Below are 24,236 nucleotides of genomic sequence, written 5' to 3'. Positions count from 1 at the left end.
AAGTTGATTGAGTTGTTGATTTAATGAAGTGATTTACTCCCTCCTACCGCTGTTCATGACGTCAATTAAATGGCAAAAAGCTGCGCTTTAGGTGCTGCCTTAGAACAGCAACAAAAAAATTTAGAAAACTCCCACTTATTCTCGGACGCGTGAAGGCAACATAAACCTGAACTACGTCACACTCGGCCCGCCCCACTAATAATATCGTGCGCGCTCCCGCGGAAAAGACTTCGACCGAGTAACAGCGCGTCCCCGCAGCTGCACGGCGCTAATTTAGATAGTTTGACTAACCAAGAAATCTTCCTCCTCCTCCTCCTCCTCCTCCTTTGGGAATTAATACATGTTATTGCACACGTATGGACGACGGATAGTGGAGCATTTGCGGACTTGGAGTTTACAGTTTTCCTGACTTGTTGGAAGCTTATAAAGCGGGTTCCGGTGGCGATATATGTTTTTTTTTTTTTTTTTTCTGTCAGGAAGTTTGACGTAATTCAGATTATTTCTTACTTTGTTTGGGTTGGTGAAAGTTGTGGACTACCTCTGGCTACAAGAAACAGCGAGACAACTCTGACTCTGTCGTTGGAAGAAACAAAAAAAAAAAAAAAAAAAACTGCTTGTTGTGTGTTTGTTTTTCTTTTAACCCTGGATCTCTTATGAATTCTCCAGGAACCGTCATTTAGTGTAGTTTAGTGTAAACACCGATGGAGTTTGATTTCTCTTGACATGACAAATCGAGTGGATGTGTTTAATAACCGTATGCAGGTAGTGTTTTTACCTCCTGGTGTCATTTCACTCAGTTTTCTTGAACTCCATCATGTCTTTACGCACTGAATCAAACTCCTCTGTGCTGTTGTTATAGGCCACAGATGGGCCTTCGTGTTGTTGTCTTATGTGCTTGTGTTTATGTCCCCATTTAACATGCAATCCGGTGCATTGTGTGCAATGCAGTCATAAACGCGCACATATCTCCAGCCCGGGCTATTTTGGACTCCAACCTGGCAACACAGTGAAGGAAAATCTGCAAACTTAGCAGGAAGAGAGGCCATCAAAATCACGGAAATCGTACGGGTCTTTTTTTTTTTTTTTTCCTCCTCTGGCGAGCTGATACTCACAAATGGATTTCATACAGGCCACACGGTTATTGTTACACCTTGTTTAGGTAGGGGGGCTCTTTTTTTTTTTTTTTTTTTTTTATCATTATAGGGGAAACAGCTCCACGCGTTGTTGTTGAATGTGACCTCTGAAAATGTTTTGGAAATGTAAGTTTTCCAAAAAGAAAAAGAAGAATCCAGAGGCTGCAGGGGGGGCGGGGGGGGAGCACAGATGGAGCAGTCTGATGTAGGATTTTCCATCGGAACTATTTCTCTTTAAAAAAAAAAAAAAAAAAACTCACAGCTGTCTGGTGCGTGTTTTGTTGTTTTTCTACAACCTGGAAAAAGTGTCCCTTAGTGTGTGTGTGTGTGTGTGTGTGTGTGGCTGCTTTCATTTTTTTCCGCTGAAAAAGAAGAGCCCCTGTTACCTGGGGGGGTCAGCCCCGCCATGGCGCCCCCACATTCACGCACACTCCCCGGGGTCGTGGTCTGACTGAGGCACCGATGGACGTGAGCTACGGCTGGACCTACTGCGTCATCTCTGCCGCGAGACACCGGTGACCGGAGTCGGCTCCACGAGAGAGAGAGAGAGAGAGAGAGAGGGGGGAGGGGAGAAGCCCCCAGGTGTTGTCCCGACCAAGGTCGTCAAGGCGACAGGTGAGGGTTTGTGCACGTGACAGCGATTGACAAGACAGGTATATGTGATATGCTGCATTCAGGTAATTTGGAAAAACTTGTAATTACGAGTTTTCTGCTTGAAAACAAGGATCCAAAAAGTTATTTAGAAAATTAATTTCCCGACGTGAAGGTATTAAATCATTCAAAAATTGTATTGGCCTCAAATTGCTCAAGTATAAATCTATTTATATGATATATACATTTAAATAAAGCTGTAGTTGTTAAAGCCCTCAAGTTCTCCTGAAAAATCCAGGGGACATGATTTCAGTGTTCAGTGTCAGTATTTTAATTGCCTTTCTTAGAAAAAGTACATTTAATCTAGACTGTCAGGTAGCTCTACCCTGTATAATGAGTTTATTTACATTTATTTACACACGGACAGTTGAGCTGAGCTTGGATTCTCTTGCATGCTTGTATGATTAAGTAATTGAATATGGGTTTGAAGTGACTTATGCCTGGTGCTTTAACAGCAGTCCTCCTGGTACATGAAGCATCATTGGAGGGAAAGAAAGTCAGCCTATGAACTAGAGTTTCAGAGCAGCAAAGGAAAGATGTAATAAAGAAATACTTAGAAACAAGTAGAGAGCTAGTTGTGGATCAGAACAACTCAAGTCCATGGAAACACATTACGGATATAATCGTGCATACTTGAAGGGTTTTTGCTTAATTAGCACATCTGTGTTTGTCAGCTGATAGAAAATATAGGCCAGCTGTGTTTACAAGCATTACTGATGTAAACAAACCTTCAACCACACCAGAAAATATTAATAACTTAGTTCAAGTTGTTGTTTAATGTTAGTCCGTACACCAAAAACAGGTTTTATCTGTAGATGTACAATCTGTACATACAGTGAGACATTGCTTTTAGTCATTACATTGTTGTTACTACAGTTATTCCCATGTTACATGAATGCAGCACCAAATGTGTGGAAGTACAGTATAAGCAACTGGCTTTCGGGGAAAGTGAACTGCTGGGTATGTTCGTGTGATTGTTTTGTGTAAATAGAAGAAGAGGGAAGCAATGTCTACTTGTTATAAAACCCATACTATCCTTTAATACTGCACACTACCAATCTCCCCTCTAACTCATGAAATCTGCATGGATTTCTGACTGAACTTGGAGACAAAGCAGTTTAATTTTTGCAATATTGTGCGTGAATTGTGGTGGTATTACCTCAGCTCTACTCATTTCTGTTGGATACAACCTATAAATGGATAGATTAATCATGTGTGATGTAAAAATGTGTCTCAAATGTGTGAATAGAGCTGCAAAATCCTTGTTTGAAATGGGTATTTTCGTGTGATACTGTCATGGGTTGTAATGGCCACCCTTCTTTTGCTGACAAAATATATTTGGCTCTTTGTGGTCAACACCTGTATACTGAAAGATCACGCATGTGTGGGCCACAGATATCCCTTCTCTTTAAACTTTATTAACTTTTCTTTGACCTTTGCATATTGTTATCTGGACGTGCAGAATGAGCAGTCATAATGTGTATGTACCTTGAGATTGCGCATAGGCTTATCTTCTGAAATTTCTATTTGAATATATCTGTACGTTTGTACTAAAACACCACAAAAGGGCTTTTGAAACTTTAGCCAAGGCAAGCACACGCGTCTTGTTGAGGTTGCAATATTCAAATGTGGTGGCTTACTCTGAACCCAAAAACACATGTGCACCTGAAACAGGAGAGACATCAAGCCAGGGGATTTTGCTGTGAAGCAGTGAGTCCAGATGCAACACTGGCCAGAGACAGAGTAAGAACTGTGGCTGGGAAAAACAGCCTCAGACTAAACACCTCTCAAAGCAGACAGAGAAGAGAGGGGGGAGGAAAATCCATGTAAATCCTCCTAGTCCTAGAAATGTGATACAAGGAAAATAAAGCGGGCACAGCTGACTGGACTGGTAGAGTGCAGCCTCCTTCTCCATTGAATTCTCTGCATTCCACTTGGGAGGTAATTAAAATCAGGAGAAGCTGGAGAGAGAGAGAGAGAGAGAAGAGGGTAGCTGGGGAAATAGACAGAGATGTTAGTTGCTGTGTTGCTGACTACAAGGACCCCTGGAGGTGCACATTTTTGAGTTTTTCTCTCCAGATCCAGAACCTTTACTAGTCTCTGTGGAGAACATTTTGTGGGTGGAGAGAAGATAATGGAGTGTCCTCAAGTGACTGTACATCCATGTGACTCTTGGGGGGGATTTCACAGTTCATAAACTCTGTTATTTAGTTGGGGATAAAATGGCATAACTTGAGTATGAGGTTTGAAGCGTTGAAGGACACAAGTCTTTGGCATCTATTTCGTTGGCAGGGAACATGAGAGTGGCGGAAGCTTGAAAGCAACGTGGCAACGCTCCGCCGACCGCGGACGGACATGCCCGGCATTCCTGTGGGTGATTATTACCCAGAAATCCACAGAGTCAATGAGTTGCCTCAGGTGCCAATGCTGCCCTTTTCATAAACCATCCGCATCCGAGTTTTCGTCTCAGACAGCGTTCTGACTGCGCAACTCTACCCTGAGGAAGACAGTTGCAACCTCTTCTGTAGGATCCATCCTCAGACACTGTTCATCCCGGTATCCCAGTATTCCTTTGTCCTGTCTTAACCACAGAACCAGTGTACATGGGTTGATTTGCCACGGTATATTTCTTAGCAAGGTGAAGCACTTGCTGGGTTGATAGAGAACTCTCTCTTTTTAGATGAGTCATGGGACAGTACTGATTTGCAATTTGGCAATCTTATTTGTCGTGACACAATGTGGCTTACCAATTTAACAGATATACGTATATATATAATGGACTAATGGTCAAACCAAACATGTAGTTATCATCCTGGCACACTTTAAACATATGCTGTGCCCTAAAAATGATAGTGATATTGATCTTATTAAGTGGATTAAGCAGCCAGACATGACAGATCCACATTATATACAGTTTCTTTATCAACGTATGTGACATCCATTCGGTCACAATGGGCCGCCTAATCGGCTTTAAGCACCACAGCAATCCCTGGATTCAAGTTACTGTGCATAAAAATGATCCCAAGGAGTTTCATGCAGTGAGATAAACACGTTTTAAATGTTTGAAAAAGAGAGCTCTGGTATCGGATCAACTTCAGTGTCAGCAGATACCTGAGTCGAGCGACTAGATTCAAGAGAGAAAAAGTCAGATCAGTGCATCCCTGTTACCTTTTTTTAGCTTTTGTTAGAAGTGGAAAGTCAACTATAATTGTGAGAACTGTTTGTGTTTAAGGACGTCAGAGTTTTTGTTCTCTTTTGTTGAATTAGTTTAAATTCTGTGGTTTATTGGTACAACTTTGGGGAAACCCTCTCCATTGAAGGAAATGTCTCAGTTTATAATGCTGTTGACGCCTTGAACTGTGCAGATAATATTGGCCTGTTAACACCAACAATGGAGTTATAGCATAGCTGAGTTTGGGTTTTTTGCAGCTCGTGCAATCAGGGAAAGTTTAAAGCTGGTAGACATTTAAAATGGCAGAAAACTCCCCATAAAAAGCATTCTTCCCATATGAACTCTGCCAGACTGATCGCTGCCAGTGCAGCTTGAATTTCAGCCGTTTCCAATTGTCATTCTTTCTCATGGGCAAAACACAAACGCACATTCTCGCATGCACTGCACACTTTCTCATTCACCAGTCAGAGAAATCTTTAGGTCTGTCGGCTCAGGTTACATTTTTTTTTACATGCATGCAAGGAATTATGCATGAAGAAGGGTTTAGGTTCACAGTTTATTGTCCCATTAAAACACTCTATAGTGTAATGCAATTACTTAGATGCCATAATATTGCTGCAGTACAGTCACTTTGTCATGTCAGCCTTAAGGTTTCATACTGTGATTTCCTTTTTCTTTTAGCCTCCTGGTGATGTTTTATGGGCTGAGGTACTTGCATACTGACAAGTTTTGTGAGACTGGCTGATAACCTTTGTCATATGTCATCTCCTGTCTGACTCAATGACTCACATCCTTCTGCTCTGTCTCCAAGCAAAAAATATTAACAAAACAGTGCCAACCTCAGTTATTCCATGCCTTTCCTTATCGCTAATTAATTTCTGTTTTTATCACCACAGGCTGCGGGTGGGTTGGCACAGCAGAGGCACATTTCTAAAGACCAGACCACATACGCAAACATCGTTACAATGAGTAAGTCTTTTAAATTCTGATGTTAGACAGACGTTTAGAGCTTGGTTTTTTCACAGCGTGAGATAAAAGCAGACACACACAGTCGCACCAAACACCCTCCCTGAGGCCAAAGCCTGTACAAGCTTCTGCCCCAGACACTGTCGGGTGAAGGATTGGTTTTCGGTGTTGTGGAGATGGGGGTCTGGTTCTTTCTGCTGCCCCGGGGCTTTATGATGTCTGTCCAAGCTACACAAGGAGAATATTTTCTCTTCGTGAGCTAGTCAAGCCAAAGCAGAGCTTTCCCTGAGATCAAACATGGGAATAGGCAAATCAAAAACACTGCAGTCCTTCCCTGCTTCTAATACCCTGTCACAGGATAGTCTCCATATGGCTGTAGTTAAAGATGACTGACTAATTGTCTGCACACACCTTTTAGTGTAGAATGAAGTGCAATGGGCTCATATCTCTCTCTTTCTGTCATACACACACCCAATAGCCATCCATTTCACGCTCTTAATTGTGTATTTTTTCCAACCCATTATCCTCTTCAGATGAGAGGCAGGCTCTCCACTCTATAATGAAGGACCTGGTTGCCCTCCAAATGACGCGGCGCCAGCCTGTGTTGTCGTATGACAGCGGCAAGCCCAAGACACCAGCCCAGGCCAACAGACAGGTGCGCTATTGCTGCATCATCACATATTGAACGTTTCAGAAAACAGATGGTTTGAAAAGCTCAAGCTTGTGTAAAACTTTCCTCATGAACCAGGATTTAAACCCAGGAATAATGGAAATGGTGCTGAGTGACGGGGTAATACCTTGGTTATTATCCAGGCTTCACATAAGTCACAGTTACATTTAAATAATCTTTGATTTTGTTGTCAGCTGTAGCTCAAACATCTTGGTTCCTTGCTTAAACAAAAGTTTTTTTTTTTAAATGAAAGAAATACATTTAAAGTTTCAGTAGTGTAGTTTTAAAGAAGCAATGCAGCCTTGTGTTTAGCTAGACCCTGAAACCCTAAGCTCCCTGGTTCAACCCCACAAATGTCTGTCTCCATGAACAGACGTGTGGCAATAAATTTGCTGAACTAAATGAGAAATCCAGCAATTCTGCACCGTACATTTGTACATGTTTGCATCACTGTGGAGGTAAACTAAACACACAGGGTGAGATTTGGCCGAGAAAGTCTTTAAGTAGTGTTTGGTGTAAATGACACTGGATTTAGAAGCCAGGAGGGCCTTAAATGCTGACAAAATAAAAAATAATTTCCCCCCCATGACCATAGAGCTAAAATGTCGGACCACTGCTGTAATAAAGAACTGTGTAATCGGGTATCATCGATGTAGGTATACTCTTGTTTTATTACATTATTTCCCCTAGGCCACACAGTTAGCTAGTTTAGCATAATGACAGACAGATTACTAAGATAGCCACCCACACCTATACTACATCTGAAATGTATTAATTCCAGTTATTTTCAACGTCCTCACTAAGAATATATTCTGCTCGTGTGGGAAAGTCGCCAGTAGCCCACCCACCTTTGCTTTCTACCACAACTGCAGCCACAAAGAATAGTCAAAGCAGACAACTCATGTGCAGTGTAGTGTTTGCTTAAAACCAGAGATTGTCCCCCTGGGAAAGTCAGTCTCCACCGTTTTCCCACCTCAGTAACTTATTTTGGACTTGTGATGAGTGGAAGTGGGTTTTCACAAATTATGTAGCAATGGCGGCGGGACAGAGTGGAGTGATACGTCTTCCCAGCAAACAGCCGGGTGAAGTGAGTGTTCGAGTCAGTCTTTAACTCTTTTCTTTATGGGAAAATCAAATCTCTGACAGTTATGATGGTCCTTTATTTTGTTAAGGTTATAATAATTGCCATATATTGTACAATAAAATATCAGCACAGCCTTTCTTATTACACCTCTTTGATGTTGCTGTTTCTGTTTACTCTCAGGACGATGTCAGGATGAAGTTTGAATTCTCAGGAGAGAGGAGGTGAGTTTGCTTTCTGTGGGGTTTTTTTCCTAACATTTGTGTGTGTGTGCTTTTTATATACATACATGTGTATATCTATCGCAAGTGAGTGAGGGCATAAACTCACAGAGACATAAACACACTCACTCAGGCATGCTGTTCTCCTCACATGTTCCAGTTCATGAGAGAGAGCACATCTCGGAGTCAAACACACACTTAATTCCGACTGGTATGTGAGCTGGAGAATGTAACTGGAAAGGACTGTGGTTAATGTGTGGCTGCCAGCACAAGCCACAAATATGCAAGGTGTTCTTAGAGGAATCTGCACACACTAAAAACAGCAGCAGCTTGTGTGGATTCTTCTTGCACGTGTGCATGTAGCTCAAAAGCAGCTTCCTTAGCAGCCAGTACAAATCTCTCATAATCTGTCTGTCCGTGTGCAGGATCCTGATGTTTGGACGACCTGTGCAGTTCGAGGAAATCCAGCAGAAAGTCAAGACTGTCTTTGGCCAGCAGTTAGACCTGCATTATATGAACAATGAGGTAAAAAGTGGAGACTCGTGTACTGTATCACCACCCATCTTTCCCCTACTCATTCTGCCCTCAGCAGGAAGTCTACATTTGAGAAGCAATAAATCCTTTTGATTTTAAAAAAAGCCTTTATATGCTTGTGAATCTTGGTATGTGCTTGTTCATATAGTTGATTTTGTATGTGTGTGTGTGTGTGTGTGTGTGTGTGTGTGTGTGTGTGTGTGTGCGTTTTTGTCTTGTATCCTGGTAGTTGTCCATCCCTCTGCGAGATCAGGATGACCTGGACAAAGCAATCGACCTGCTGGACAGAAGCTCCAACATGAAGAGCATCAGGATTCTGCTGCTCACACAGGAAAACAGCAATGTGAGAGACACACACACACACACACACACACACACACACACAACTGACATGTGTCTACAGTGTACCATTGCAACACTGCCATTTCTTCAACATAGAGCCGTGTTGTGAAAAATCTAATTTCCTCATTACATTTACATCACACTAACTGGCTTGCTGACATAGAGCGTCTGTTCCATCATGTGTTAAAGCCTTGTCTAAACCTCCTGTTCTCCCGTCTTTCCAAATATAGGCCTCCTCCCCCTCCCATCATGTGCCGTGTAAGCAAGTGAGGATCAAATCCGCCCAGTCCACGGGAGATGTTAGCACGGTGTATCAATCCTCCGAGCCCAGGGGGCGCCACTTATCAACTGGTACATATTTACAACTGTCCTTCAGAGTTCTGTCTAATCTTATCTACAACAAGATGGTTCACACACTGAGGAATCATAGACACGTTATGTTTCCCAAACCTCAGCATTTATTTAATATTCAGTTATGGGTAGCTGGCATGTCGTCGTGCCTTTGCCACTTCTTCTTTACTACCTCGATCTCCCTGTCAGTCGCCTTCTCTCTCTGGCTGTTCTTTCTTTGGCTTCCCCTTTTAGCAATGGGTCCTCTTCCTTTTCCTGTTCACCATCACTAGACGATGCCTACTGGACAGCAGCCAATCAGATTACACAATGCTATTAGTGTGGTGGACCAGTGGCCTGGTTTAGGGTTTTTTCCCCGGGAGTTGGGGGGGGGGTGAAGTGGCTGCAGGAGGGCTTGAGAGCTGGACTTTGACAGCGCCAGGCCATAAATATTAAATCCAGCTCTCAGCCGTTGCCTCAGTCAGAAAGCAATCACACTTCCATTTGTTGTTTTCTTTATCTTTGTAGCACATGAGGAAGAGAGGGCCTCGCTGAATATTTTATTTTATTTCTTTACAGTGTCACAAAAGTTATTGCATGCATTTGTCTTTAAGTTTGAGTCTCTTTATGGTTGCTTTTGTGCTGCCTCTAAAAAATAAAACTCAACACTGATGATCAGGCCCTGATTTAGTTAACAAAATTATGCAAAGTAGTTTTCCAACAATATCAATTTATGTCCTCAAAGCACATTGCTGCTGACATTTTCATGTATTTTTCAAATGCTTACTTTCCATATATCTAATGTTTCCTTTATGCCCATAATTGCTGTATAATACCAGGTTCTCAGAACACGGGGCGTAGCTCGCCGCCCCCTGGTTATGTGCCTGAACGCCAGCAGAGGATCGCCCGCCAAGGTTCATACACCAGCATAAACAGCGAGGGGGAGTTCATCCCAGAGACCAACGATCAGTGTGTGAGTCATTGCTTCACTATTAACGGGGAAAATCCACCTTAAAATACAAACCATGTGTTTATGAGATTTGATCACATAAACAACTCTTCCTCACTGCTTGAATGAAGACCCTTTTCTCATTTTGAAAGTTATTTTCCTCATTAATAGAAGTTTTATTCACACTTGGAAATGATCTTACCTGGTTTTCAGGCATTTGGGGTACATTTTAGGTAGGAATGGTAAGTGTAGGAAGTTACATACAAACAAAGCATTCATTGAGTCCCCAGAGTAATCTATAGCTACAGTTGCATCGCCAGCGTATAAATATTGTGTTCTTGCTCCAGAAGTTTTTAAATATAAATGTGGATACACACCCTTAATTTTCCTTTGTGCCCACTATAGGTGCTGGATCCTTGGAGCAGTGCAGAAAACTCTGTCTCTGGAAGCTGTCAGTCTCTGGACAGCAACTCAGACAGGTGAGGAACAAATTCTGCCTGTTCAAAAATAACACTGATAGTTAATACAGCCTACCAAAAACTCACTACTTATTTCATATTTTATTATTTTCCACTGTAGTCCTTCGCTGCTTCTAATACAATCATTTCTGTTTGCAAAATTTAAATAACTATAACCTGTATGTATGTATGTATGTATGTATGTATGTGTGTATGTAAACACCAAAATACAGTCTCTCCACGCCTAAGGAAGCTTCTCTCCATCCCTCACTCGTCTTCCTTCCTCCCTTCTCCTCTCTGACAGCCCCTCACTGAGGAAGTCTCGCATGCACAGAGCCAAGAGTTACCCCGATAATCGTCAGGAGTGCTCAGGTGAGAGCAGCTGCAAGAAAAGCTCCTTCCAGCCTGTAACTTTCCCAGTAATCATGGGTAAATATTTGTGTTAAAGCAGCACACTCGCATCTTATGGCATAAAGAATTGTGACAGGCACAATGGTGGAAAGATTGTGGCTGTAAGTTGTGAGAGATGCGTTTACAGCAACCAAACACTGCAATATCAGCCATTTGATAAATACGTCTCTTGATAGTCGGTGCTTGCTTGTTAGTGACCTCAGAAGTATGAGCTACATGGGAGAGTAATAAAGCAGCTGATATGGATGTCGTGTGACTGTGACCGCAGTGTGGTTGAATTACAGAGTAATGAGGTTTGACCTTTGGATATTTGCTTTCAGACAGGGAGAATCATGTGTATGACAGGGTAGCGGGGAAAGGAGGCACCTATCCCCGCAGATATCATGTCTCCCTGCATCATAAGGACCACAGTGAAGGTAAGACAGTTAGTATATTTTCTCTATGTACCTAGTTTCTTATGCTTTCTCTTTTAATATGCCCCCCGCCCAATAATCTCTCTTGTTCATCATGGGATATTAACCTCAGCTGGCCTCTTTTCCTGCTCTCCTTCAGGCCGTCGAACCTTTCCACGGATTCGCCGCCCCCAGGGGAACCTCTTTACTCTGGTGCCCTCACGGAGGTCGCTCAACGGCAGCGAGGAGAGTCTGGGCAGCTGGCAGCTGGTCGATGCTCAGGGAAGGCTCCGTCCCCAAGATCGCTCTGTCGCCCATAAGTGTAAGTGTTGATCTAGAGCAACTCTAAACCAAACATCCTTTAGAAAATACACTTTACTTGTTAGGATGACATCAATTGTTAAGAGATACATTGCAGGGTTCAAGGACTAATACCAAAGCTCCCTATGTAAAATGATTTATATTAGTCATATGATATAAGTTCAGGTTAAAGGAAGAATTTGAAATTGTTTGCTTTCTTATCCAGAGTCAGATACTGTAAGAAGACAGATCAATTTTGTGCATCCACTACAGAGATAGGTCTACAAAACCTGCAAGCTGGAGGAAACTTTGATTTGCGTTTCACTTTGTCACGTTTCAGCACCCAGTGCTCCCATGACGTGGCGACGGGGGAAGCTTCTGGGCCAGGGAGCGTTCGGTCGGGTTTACCTGTGTTACGATGTGGATACTGGGAGGGAGCTGGCTGCCAAGCAGGTCCAGTTTGATCCTGAGAGTCCTGAGACCAGCAAGGTGAGACACTAACATGCATAGTCCAGCTTCTCACGTCTTCACAGAAACAGAATGCTTGGTTGTCTCGTTCCTTCCTCTTTTCTCTTTCTGGTCCTGTTGAGAACATTTCCGCTGTTGTTTATGGCATGCTACCTCTTGTTACTGCTTCAGCTGTGAAGAAATATTGTTTGCTTTGCTGACATTGCATGTGCATGTAGACATTAAAATGCAGGAAATTGTGCCATTTCCTCCTCACTTTTACAATATAACTTGTGAATGGTAACAGTGTTTTGTAAAATATCAAACCTTAGTTTTATTATTAATTCTGGCACTGTAAAAGTGCCAAGAATTACCTCATATGCTGCGCCTGTTGATGTTTTCAGGCTATGCTGGAATGCAGGTAGTTGGCATAAATGAATCAAGTGTCTTAAAGACACATCTGCTCTTAGTTCAGGAGTTGATCCACGAAAACTTTATTGCATCCCCTGGACACAGAAATAAAATAATCAATCAGGAAGGAAATTTAATAATTCAAGAAGTGAAATATATGGAAGAGGCTTTCTTTCCTCCTTCAGACCCTCTTCCCCATTTTAATGTCTTTTCCTGTCTTCAACAGAGAAAACATGCACTGTCACTTCCTGTATCAGAAAGAAGCAGAGGGTTGTGGGAGGAGCGGTGGTGGTGAGGGGTGATGGGTCAGCACTGCCTTCGCACTCCCACCCCCAGCTTTTAGCAGATGTGAATCAGTTGTTTCTATTAAACCAGCTTCTGTGGTGGGACTTGGGGATTAATTACTTTGTGCAATCTTAACTCACTCTCTCTGTCTCTCTCTGTCTCTTTCTTTCTCTCTCTCTCTCTCTCTCTCTGTATCTCTCTCTCTCTCTCTCTGTATCTCTGTCTCTCTCTCTCTCTCTCTCTCTCTCTCTCTCTCTCTCTCTCTCTCTCTCTCTCTCTCTGTATCTCTCTCTATGTCTCTTTCTCTCTCTCTCTCTCTCTCTGTATCTCTCTCTTTTGTGGCCTCATTCTCTGAAGTAAACACAGGAACTTCTTTTGGGGAACTGTGCTCTTGGTTTTCGTTTACTCTCTGCTTTAGGTTTCACTTTTGGCTGACTTCACATGCACTCATAAATCACTGTTTGTTATCCCTGTGTTTATTGTTCAATCGTTTGTCATCAGTGGTAACAGATATGACAGAGCCTGAAGGGCACCGCCATGTCTGAAAAATGCAATTTATTTGCAAATGAAAACAGTAAATCAAGATGCATTGTTTAGAAATGACTGTTTTTATGTTTAATCCCTGAGCAGCCGTTTGAATCTTGTACTGTGTAATTTCCCTACTTCTTTTTGTGTCTGTACAGGAGGTCAGCGCTTTGGAGTGCGAAATCCAGTTGCTGAAAAATCTGCATCACGAGCGCATTGTTCAGTACTACGGCTGTCTGAGGGACCACAATGAGAAGACCCTCACTATTTTCATGGAGTACATGCCGGGGGTGAGTCCCAGCAACTTTATGCAAAAGGCTCAGAGCAATGGTTGTTGAAACCTCGAAATTAATTCCATAACATGTGTAAGAATATAGGAATCGTTGGGTTTTTGTTGCCTTAGAATGAGCTGTTTTTATCTACAGAGGGAGTGGGTCCTCTTCTACGGAGTCTGAGGTTTGCAGCTACCATAGTTTCTCCTACACACTTTCAAGGCTGAGCTGTATTCAGTTGTTTGCTATCTGCAACTTAACCACTAAATGCCACTAAATCTTACATGCTGGTCCTTTAAATTCTGGTAACAAAGCCTGACACATAAGATACATATAAAGGAGAAAAGTAAACAAAGGACAACTATCAGTTCCCATGACTTAACATTTTGATTTAATATCAAGTTGGTGATATAAATAATATCATGCAATCAGAAAAGTGGTTTGGCATGTTTTCTCTAATTATGTCCATGGTTTGTATATGAGGAATAATCCAGGAACCCTTTTAGGAACTTCAGTAACCTTGTTTCAATTTTAGGGCCGTGGCTGTGTAGCCAACTTCCTGACAAAAAACATGCGAGCTAAAGAGACAGTGGAAGATGAAGTTATGTACTAAAGCAGAAAAAGAACCAGAAAAAACACACACTGATGTTGTACAGTCAGTCAGTAGTCAGACAGTTTTTCTGAGGTCCTGGGGTCCACAAATTTTTACTCACAGAGCGGATCAGGGCTGCTTTGTCTCTTTTTAGCAGTCTATTTTCCCTAATTACTGCAGTTTTTCAGATGCAGTGAATATGCGAACACAAATGCAACAAAGAAAGTTTGAGTCCCTGATTTAGATTTTGTGTTTAGTTCCTGGGAATCCTTAGTATCTGGCACTACTTGGTCAAAAAGGCCTATTACATAGCTCCTGCTTTGAATGCATCACAGACATCTTTAAAGTGCCAGATATTTGCTTGGCTCCTATACTTCCTATGTTCCTGGCTCAGACCTTTGGCGATGGGGTAGATTAGTGGTCTTAAACCTTGCATGTGTTCACAATCTGTGTGTTGTTGCACTCATGTCTTTAGGCAACAGACTGTAAGGCATGTGCTTTCTTCCTATCAGGGTTCAGTCAAAGACCAGCTGAAGGCCTATGGGGCGCTGACAGAAAATGTGACCCGGAAGTACACAAGACAGATCCTGGAGGGCATGTCCTATCTGCACAGCAACATGATTGTACACCGGGACATCAAAGGTAGTCCTGTTAAAACTACACGGGCTTGAGTAATGTACTATTTTGGACACTACATAAATGTTTAGACAGTGTTATAATATATAAATGTTTGTGTTTCACATCATGTAGAAGGTTATTGATGAGATAAATATTTACATGTTCCATGTCAACTCTGGCTCTCAGGTGCCAACATCCTGCGGGATTCAGAGGGCAATGTGAAGCTTGGAGATTTCGGTGCCAGCAAGAGGCTCCAGACCATCTGCATGTCTGGCACCGGCATCCGCTCTGTGACCGGCACCCCCTACTGGATGAGCCCGGAAGTGATCAGTGGAGAGGGCTACGGCAGGAAGGCTGATGTCTGGTAAGACTTGAACACAGCAGACTGGTTTAAAGTTTGATCCTAGTTTATACAGATTGATGCTTGAGCTAATTTATTATTAGTTGAAATTCCAAGAATAAGAATCCTGTGTGAATTGATTTAGATTTTAAGTGTAGATGTTCCTGTTTTTGCCTTCTTTCGGAAACTTATTTGATAATAAGAGGCTGACATCGCAATAGTGTATTCATACATATTGTCATGTACTTTGAGTGACTGGAAGAATACATGCCTTAATCACCTAGTAGAAGCACTAGAGCAGATTTTACCGATGTATCAACATGTTCAAAAGAGCATTTAAATGGATTACTGTAGACCGCTGGTTCTCTGCCCTCCTTCAGAAGTCAAAAAAAGTTCCCGCCTCACAACCCACTATTTTTAGCAATCGCTAGCAATGGGGAACCAAAACTACTTGTTTATTTTTCCTACATAAATCATATTCATTCAACTGTGTTCCACTACATATTTTTTCCTCTGGTCATCCGCGCCCCACCTGCAGTGGCTCTATGCCAGGGCCTGCCCCACAGTTTGAGTACCGCTGCTTTAGGCTTATAAATCTTGATTCTTAATGTGATTTAGAAGTAAACTAATGTACCTACTCTGACAATCTAGTGTCACAAACAGTGGAGACTTCATGAAAATGACAAATACCTGTATACAAGTCTGCTTTACAGGACATGCTCCAGCAAAAATAGTTGAAAGTTTGAAATGGGGACAAAAGTTTTGTACATATACTGGGTAGAAATACCTTTATTTAACAATATAAGGGATATACATATATAACAATACGGGAAAAGGCATGTAAATGTGAAAAAGGGAAACACCAATGTGTTAGTACTCTCAGAGGAGCCTTCTGTATGTAACCAAGTTCCTACTACACTCCCACACACATTCCTTTATGCAATCTGATTGGGTGTTGACCTACCAGGCCAGTGATGTGATTGGCTGAAGGCCAGTCAGACAGGTCGTAACAGAGGTTGGTATGTTCCAGGTTCTCAGCCCAGGCTGGAGGGGGAGTACTGCTCCCAGAAGGGCTTGTACCTCCTGTGCAGGTGGAGGAGGCCCTCTGAAGCCAGCGACTGTGAAACTTAAAACATTCCTTTAAAGCTTTAGTGTCGAGCAGCTGAGACATAATATGTGGTATTTGTTTCAGCTTGTTCTGGCACTTTCTTTTACAGGAGCCTTGGATGTACGGTGGTGGAGATGCTGACAGAAAAGCCTCCATGGGCTGAATACGAGGCCATGGCGGCCATATTCAAGATCGCCACCCAGCCCACCAACCCACTGCTGCCCTCGCACACCTCCGACCAGGCTCGGGACTTCATGAGCTGCATTTTTGTGGAGGCCAAACACAGGCCCAGTGCTGAGGAGCTGCTCAGACATCCCTTCTCCCAGATTCTGTGCTGAAACCTGCCTGGTTTCTGAACTTAACGCACAGAGTGGCACAGTAGCCTCAGCAGTATCTGTAGCTTCCTCGAAACCCCTCCATAGCAGAAATCTGGACAAAGAACTGGTCTAGAAGTTGGTATTAAACCCTCTGCCACCATTCAGATGCTTCAAGATGATTTATGCTCCTCTCACAAATCCAAATAACAGACAGTTGGACAACAGGAGTCATCAATGTCTTGAAAACCAATGCCAGTACATGCTCTTACAAGAGTTGCCACCAGGGGGAAACAAAACACAGATTAAGTATCTGGTAGGCTGCTGTTCCTTCTCAGATATACACAGATACACACACACACACACACACACACACACACACACACACACACACACACACACACACAAAACACAAATGATGCACTGCAAAGCAGCATCATTCATGTCACACCAGTTGTGTCTTCATAAAGGCTCCTCTTTTGTGTTTACATTCACTTGTTGGGCAGTCATGAGAAATGCCAGAAAGCCCTCAAGTGTTTGACCTTTAAACATTTAGCCGAGTACTATTTTAAAGCTACAGCAGGCCTAAAGCTCAAGTTTGCCCAGCAAATGTTGAACACCACTCATACACAACAGTGTTAATGGAAAAGCATTGTTCTCTTTTGTTTTCCCACCTTATCTCTGTCATGCATTAAACAAAAAAACTCCACCCTTAACCCTATAACTCTGTTAAAAGCTATTTGTGATGCACTTTGCATTTCTGACCACATGGTTGTGTATTAGGTGATACACAGCTGAGGTGATGCAGCATAACGTCCAACATCAATATAAGATAGACACAGACTTGTTTTGGTTTCAGCCCGTCAGAATTAAGACACTTTTTGACGTAATAATAAGAGCTAAATACACACATTTCTCCACTAACACTACCATAGACCATGATGCACGGCAGCTACAAGCCCCAGTTTGTACCTCTGATGTATTAGTGTCAGGTCACAGTGGCAAGAATCTGTGTCTCTGAAAAATAAATGTGGATGAAGAAAGTAATGTAAACACTGTTGCACTGTTGTTGTTCTGAGGGTATTTCCAAAACCCTCAAAGAGTCTTCTAATCATCTGGATGAATAGAAACATTCAGTGCAACAAAAAGGATTTTTAACATGTTACTCAAGTTGCAGCTGTAGAAAAATATAACCGATGACAACATGTTTTCAATTTTGTTCACATTGTATAAATTCAGCAAGGCCATTCAGACTACCGTCTTTTTTTCTTTGGAATAGGAAACAGAGATGCAACTTGAGAAACTGGTCGAATTGAGTATTTGTTTTTGAGGACTCTGGAAACCCTTAGAGCTGCAGTAAGTTCTGTTGAATGACCTGCTGGGTTTTTGTAAAGATTTATATTTATTTTTGAGAGAAACAAATGTAAATGTGACTTGAATGTAGTTGTAATACACGAGATGCACAAACTGGGGCTTTGCAGCTACGATACCTGATCTAATTCAGAGATAAGACTCCTAATTTTTCTCAAAAACCCTCCCTCGACTATCGTTATCACTATTGCTGTCCTTCTACGTATAAAGCTAACTAGTTCAGTCTGCTGCCTCAATGCATTCAGGGCAATTAAAAGAATCAGCACATTTCAGTACTATCTAGTTATTTGAATCGAATAATCCGCTCATATTAAATCATGAGTAGGACATACAACAACAACTGTAGCTGAGGGATTTTTCTTTCTAAATCAAAGTCTTCTTCTACCGTTCGCCTCAGTGTGACTTCTTCCATCCTCATCCTGTAGCTCTTCAGTATCACAGGTGTTTTCTGCCAACAAAGTGCCAAAAAAAGAGGCAGATAAAATATCATGCTGTGGTGTCAGTTGGTGAGTGAAAGTGAAGCAGATTATGTTTTTTTTTATGGTTTGAAAACTAAAGGCCTTAATTTGGAAGTGATTTTTCGTTAATGTTCCTGTTAATGTGTGTCTGGCCCAAACATCCCTGACTGAGAAGCCTTAGCTTAAGGATCAATTTAAATTCAGATGCACTTTTATGTAAAATGAATGTTGTGGGGGTTTTTTTGTTCTCTTTACCAAATTTGATTGATTGTTTTTTTTTTTTTTTTTTACTTAAAATGTGAATTTTTGTTTTAATTTTTATTTATATCCCCATGTCCATTCCAATTAGATTTTATAAGCAAATATATATGTATAAATATATTTTTTATATTTAGACTGTGTCAAATCTAATGATACTTTCAGGACATTGTGCCGTTAAAAGTAAAGCATTGAAAGCAGCTGGTTTTGCAGACATTACAGAATTTGGGGTTTATAAATGAAAAATGGGTGGAAAACTAACTCTGGCTGCCTGGTTCTTGTTGCAGCTCAAAAAAAAACTTTCCACACATCCTTAGCTATACATTTAGATGACAGTATTACCTGACAGGTTACGGAAACCTTGCATCATTTGGCCGCATCAACAAGGTCTCATGAATGAAACATTTAAAGGCTTAGCTTATAAAAGTAACTGCACATGAGTGCGTGATCTCAGTGTTACTGTAATTTAATTAAAGGGTGTGTGTGAGCCAAAGACGAGCAGAATCGGAGCCAGTGCTGGATTTCGGAGTTCCCTTTTCAACCCAGACGACGACTTTGTTTATCCCAGGGTTCAGACAACAAGTCCAGTATTGAGTGATTTTCTGGGCAAAGGGCTTACTGCTGCCTTAAGACTAATATGAGAACTTTCTATGGGGCTGCTACGAGTTAAAGGCAGCTAAAATATGTTCAGTGTTGAAAATAATGCATTTTTAATTAAAAACAAAGTGAGATAAAGAACCCTGTGGTAAGCAAATGAATACAACTTAGTTTAGAGATCTATTATGTAAATGTATGATTATATATCATGACAGGACTTGCAGTGCAAAGTCTAATGTATCAAATTTATTTTACAGCAAGAAAAGAATAGTATGTTTGATGACAGTGTTTATATATATATATATATATATATATATATAATGATTTACTTTTATATATATTATATATATATATATGTCATGCCCTCTTTCCAAAATAAATAAATTGTTTTTAAAAAACTGTGTCAGATTGTTGCTTGTCCCCGGCTCAGTGAGTCCAGTGTGTGAAAGGACACAGTAGACTGAGCTCATTGTTGGCAGTAAGAAGCTACTTGATTGATGCACTCCTTTTTCCTCTCTTGCTCTCCCTCATTTTGTTTCTTTCTCTATTTTTTGCTCTTTTTCTCGTCTCATGAAGAAAAACAGGAGGCAGACACAGGAAGGAGAGACTTCTACACCCGTGTCTGGCTGTGAGATGGGAAAAGAGATTGTATAGAACAAAGGGCCTTTTTCTTGAATTGGCATGGCAGAGATGCATTGCTTTTGACAGTTTGGTTTTTATTGCCTTTATGAATTGATTCTTTCTAGTTTCAAGGTTCAAGACTGACAACACAGTTACAGTGGCTAATCCAATTTTAGACTTTACAGTAAGAGCAAAAAGGTCACTTAAGTAGTATTTGTCTGTTTGTTTTCACAATAAAGGAGCTGCAATGGTCGAGTTTACTCGTATATGGCTGGAAAAACTGTTTTATCTCCAAATGAATCATATCCACTCTACCTAGTAAAAGACTTCTCGGAAAGCAGAATTAGACTGTCAAACAAATTATACCCATCATGCCAGAGAATGACAGTTACAATGGTCTCTTATAATGTCCATTATATTGAGCCAGAACAGAGGAAGCTGGTAGCGGATTAACATCCAAGGCCATTGTTAATGTCTTTGTCTTCCTCTGCTTTCCTCCTGCTCTTTAACTGTTGGATGTGAAAGAGTAGGATCTGTTTGAATTGTTTTGTCCTGAATCCAACATGGATGGATTGCCTAAAAGTTGGTACACACATTGATGTCCCTCTCAGGATAAACTGAAATTACTGTCTTGATCCCTTATTTTTTTCCTCTCCCGCCATCATCAAGTAAAAAATTACTACCAAATACCCACAAAACAAATGACATCAGCCTCAACTGTCCTCTGTGTTAAAGGTCCAGTTTGTGACATTTAGGAAGATCTACTGGCAGAAATGGAATATAACATCAATAGGTATGTTTCCATTAGTGTGTAAGCACCTGGATAAAGGAATTGTGTTTTCGTTACCTTAGAATGAGCTATTCTTAACTACCGATGACAGTGGTCACCAATGCATTTCGCCATGTTGTCTAGCCTAAAACGTACAAACCCTGGCTGTAGCGAGGGCCTGTCACGTTTTTTTAGCAAATTTTGCAGCGACCGTAGTTTCTCCTGCACACATCACAGCAAATTATCATTCGAAGGTCATCAAATAAATACATGAGCTAGCTGCGGTCTGCAACTTCACTGCCAGAGGCCACCAAATCCTAAACACTGGTCCTTCAAGTGCCAATTAGCAAATGTTAGCATGCTGACACACTAAACTTAGACAGTGAACACCTTAGTTAGTCTTATATCATCTAATTTCTGGCATATCATCAGTTACTCTGATTGTATGAATGTGTATCAACATTCAAACAGGAATAAGGTTTGGACAACACTTTACAGCCTGACTGCTGTGTTTGTTATGCGATGTGTTTGTGTGGTATGCTGCTCTCTCTGTTTGGTATATTTGGGCCCCCAGCATTCCTGCTGACAGGCAGACTGGAGCTTCGGGCCTGAACCGGCTCTCCACCAGCCCTCTTTGTGGCTGCGCTCTTTTTGGGCCTAGTGGTGCTGAGTCATAGCTGGCTTGTCAGTCCCAATTAAGCCCCCTTGATTTTCATCACAGCTCATTCCCATGAGGCCTTGCTGGTTCAGCATCAACCAAGTATTAAGCAGTGTTTGTTTTCACCTGTCACGTCTCAGGCTTCAGAAGTGCACATGAGAAGTCTACAGGGCCATCAGCACAAATGAGCCACAAGTGTGTTGTGTCAGTGATCCAGCCAAGCACAACACATAGGTTAAAATAAGGTGTTGTAGGTTCATAAAGCTGTCTCTTGAACTTTAGTTATGAGTTATTTTGCAGAATAAGATTAAAAAACAGTCAACTAATGCATTGTTATAGATTAAACTACCCACCCTTCACCAACTGCAACATTCAAATTATGCCTAAAGTATACAGCAGGGGTCTCCAACCTCCAACATGCATGTTAAACTGATGCTTTCAGTAGAATAACAGTAGTGTGTATTTTGCCCTTTACTCATTTTACAGGGTTGAATTTGATTATACTATTAACACTGAAGGATCTACTGATATGAACTGAGAGTCAATAGAACCAATTTTTACACTTGTTATGCAAGCCTCTGCAGATAAAAACAGATCATTCTAAGGTAAGAAAACACAGTGGTTCTTATTTTATGGTGATTATACACTAATAAATATTATATTCTATATCTGCCAATAAATCAGGGGGCTCAAAAAAGACCTTCCATCCTTACCTCCCTCTGGCTTAAAACATATAATCCGTCCTGCAAGATTGTATTATATTTTTTAATGATCTTTTCTAATTGATCAATTTAAACTATATCTTCATATGCAATCAAAATAAAAGATGATATACTAAACTGATGATATAAATATGTATATAAACGGCTGTTTGCAGAATATTTCTTGTAGTGCTTGAATGTTGAAGTCAGCCTCCTATGAGACCACCAGTGGCCCCACGCCAATTTGAGTTTGAGACTGCCGCAATAGATCCTCCTAAATGTTACACACTGGGCCTTTAAGGCCTACTCCTCAGTTTATTTACACCCTGTCTGGGACACAGGGCCTTGATGTAGTGATGAAGGTGGGACTCAGACAGTTGTATTTCCAGCTCGTTAATCAGGATTCAATTTGGTACGTGGCCATGTACATTCAGTCGGCAGTGAGGTTGAGGGATGGTAAGCGGAGAGGTTCACACTGGGGATTCTGGGTGTAAAATGCCAGAGCACAAAGCAGGCGTTGAGTATTACGCAGTCAAACTTAGCTGGCAGCCATGTTTCCTTGGCCCGAGATCAGTCTGAGTCCAGCAGCATTAAGATTCTACCCCGCACCCTTTTTCCTTGTAAGTACTGCAAATGAAAATGGTCTCCTCATGTCGGACACATGAATCAGCTGTTTGACTTGGCCCTTTAGTGACTCCAGCCACAGGGAGAGAGGAGAGGGAGAGGTCTGCGCCACCCCTTTCTTCCTTCCCTGTGAATGTTTAATCTTGAGGACATATTACCTCAGTGACCAGATCTAAGGCAACGGCCGTGAATGTCTGAAAAATCCAGAGAGCCGAAACAATTAGTGTCACCATAATGATGCAACCAAGGTATTAATCCTTAGCGATGGAGGCTTTTATATCAACAAATCTTTGCCAGACTTACAGTGTGCCATCTCGTTTAACCTCTATTAACAGAGACCAATTGGAATTCAAGACACTGTGTTGTTGTTTTTCTTTCTTAATAGCAACAACACTCAGAGGCCAGATAGTAGAGTCATACGGGGCTTTATTCACTGTCTCCCAGTACCGACTGGTTTCCACTCCCTGTGATTTTATGACCCAGTAACAAAGAGGTCCTTTATGTCCCACTGCTGTTGTGGTTTTACTACCTGTAGAAACACCCCAGTTAAATGACTACATCGCTGTTTTAACAAGTTTTATCTTCCCCACAAAGTAGAGTAGGAATTGTACAGTTTCAGATTTTTTAATGTCACTTTCATGCTGTTCCCCACAACCAGGTAGTCATTGGTTTCCATATAAAGTATAAAAAAATAGAAAAAAAGTGAAGTTGTTGAGTTGAAATGAGCTAGACAGATAAATAACATTAAGTTTTATTTTATTTTATCAACCTATTTGTGGCAAAGGAAAAGTATAAAGCTTAATATTTCTTTTTACACTCAAGCATTATTATTTATTGATGCTTTCAGCTATTTTCCACTTGTCTGACAGTTTATACCTACTTTAAAGGGTTGTCAGACTATACAGTGTTTGCAGTAAATAAGCCAGTAGATGAGATAAAAACTATTTAACCTTTGTGACGGTGGTTTGTGTCAAGGGTCTCTGATGCCCTAAATCTTCTTGTCTTGTTTGATGAACATGCAGTCAGTCAGAATCTCATTTCCACAAACCCCCTTCATCTTCAAAAAGAAGTGAGAAAAAGATCAGCTGAAGTGCTCTGACATAGCTGGCCCTGCGGTTGTCAAGGTGACGCATGAAAATGGTTTTGTAACGCAACCTCTGTTTGTCCTCCTGGAGTTCAGATTAGATCTGCACTCCCCACTACCCTCCCTTCCTCCCTCCCTCCCTCCCTCCCTATATCCCACTCCTCCTCGTCTTTACCATCCATCTGTCTGAACACCCCAGAGTCCTACAGTCTCATTGGAGCCTTGGCTACAATCTACCCCGGCTATAATAAAATAGCAGCATGATCGTCAACCAATTTTACATTTATGTGCAATGTTGTTTTGTCACGTTGTCAAGATGATTGAAAAAACAATCATGGTTATTGTGGCTTCAAGAGCACGGACACATTAAAACCACCTGTGTGCTCCTGGTCATTGACTTTGTGTGATATAAAATGTATATCACAAAATGTATTTAATGCCACAAAATTAAGAAAACAGAAATAAATGAAGTTAAGATATTGTTTGAACATCATCAGTTAATGAATAAGTCCTTGAATTAATAGCCCTTTAAGGATATTTAAAGAGCATCTCATGAAATTCACACCAGTATTT

The 24,236-nt window shown here is 41.3% G+C and overlaps 1 protein-coding gene across 1 annotated transcript; it reads left to right on the top strand.

The window, feature by feature from the left end:
• Window positions 1–217: 217 nt before the first annotated feature.
• map3k3 (mitogen-activated protein kinase kinase kinase 3) lies at window positions 218–19,604 on the top strand. The gene is made up of 17 exons (XM_051388100.1): window positions 218–1,748; window positions 5,853–5,925; window positions 6,456–6,577; window positions 7,857–7,897; window positions 8,320–8,419; window positions 8,658–8,771; window positions 9,001–9,121; window positions 9,940–10,073; window positions 10,455–10,528; window positions 10,812–10,879; window positions 11,239–11,334; window positions 11,471–11,632; window positions 11,951–12,099; window positions 13,437–13,568; window positions 14,655–14,784; window positions 14,947–15,124; window positions 16,318–19,604. The coding sequence occupies exons 2-17, from the start codon at window positions 5,922–5,924 to the stop codon at window positions 16,544–16,546; spliced, it is 1,854 nt and encodes a 617-aa protein (XP_051244060.1). The 5' UTR covers window positions 218–1,748; window positions 5,853–5,921; the 3' UTR covers window positions 16,547–19,604.
• The last annotated feature ends 4,632 nt before the right edge of the window (window positions 19,605–24,236 follow it).

The sequence above is a fragment of the Dicentrarchus labrax genome, unplaced genomic scaffold (assembly GCF_905237075.1).
Source record: "Dicentrarchus labrax unplaced genomic scaffold, dlabrax2021, whole genome shotgun sequence".
NCBI classification, from domain to species: Eukaryota; Metazoa; Chordata; class Actinopteri; family Moronidae; genus Dicentrarchus; species Dicentrarchus labrax.
The sequence above is the reverse complement of the archived record's forward strand: the minus strand, read 5'-3'. Positions and strand labels throughout refer to the sequence as shown.

What these genes read in the sequence shown, in the direction of transcription:
- map3k3 (XM_051388100.1), top strand. An exon ending in TCATAAGGACCACAGTGAAG is followed by an intron (nt 11,335 to 11,470) that starts GTAAGACAGTTA and finishes GCTCTCCTTCAG; the next exon opens with GCCGTCGAACCTTTCCACGG. An exon ending in GGCAGGAAGGCTGATGTCTG is followed by an intron (nt 15,125 to 16,317) that starts GTAAGACTTGAA and finishes TTTCTTTTACAG; the next exon opens with GAGCCTTGGATGTACGGTGG.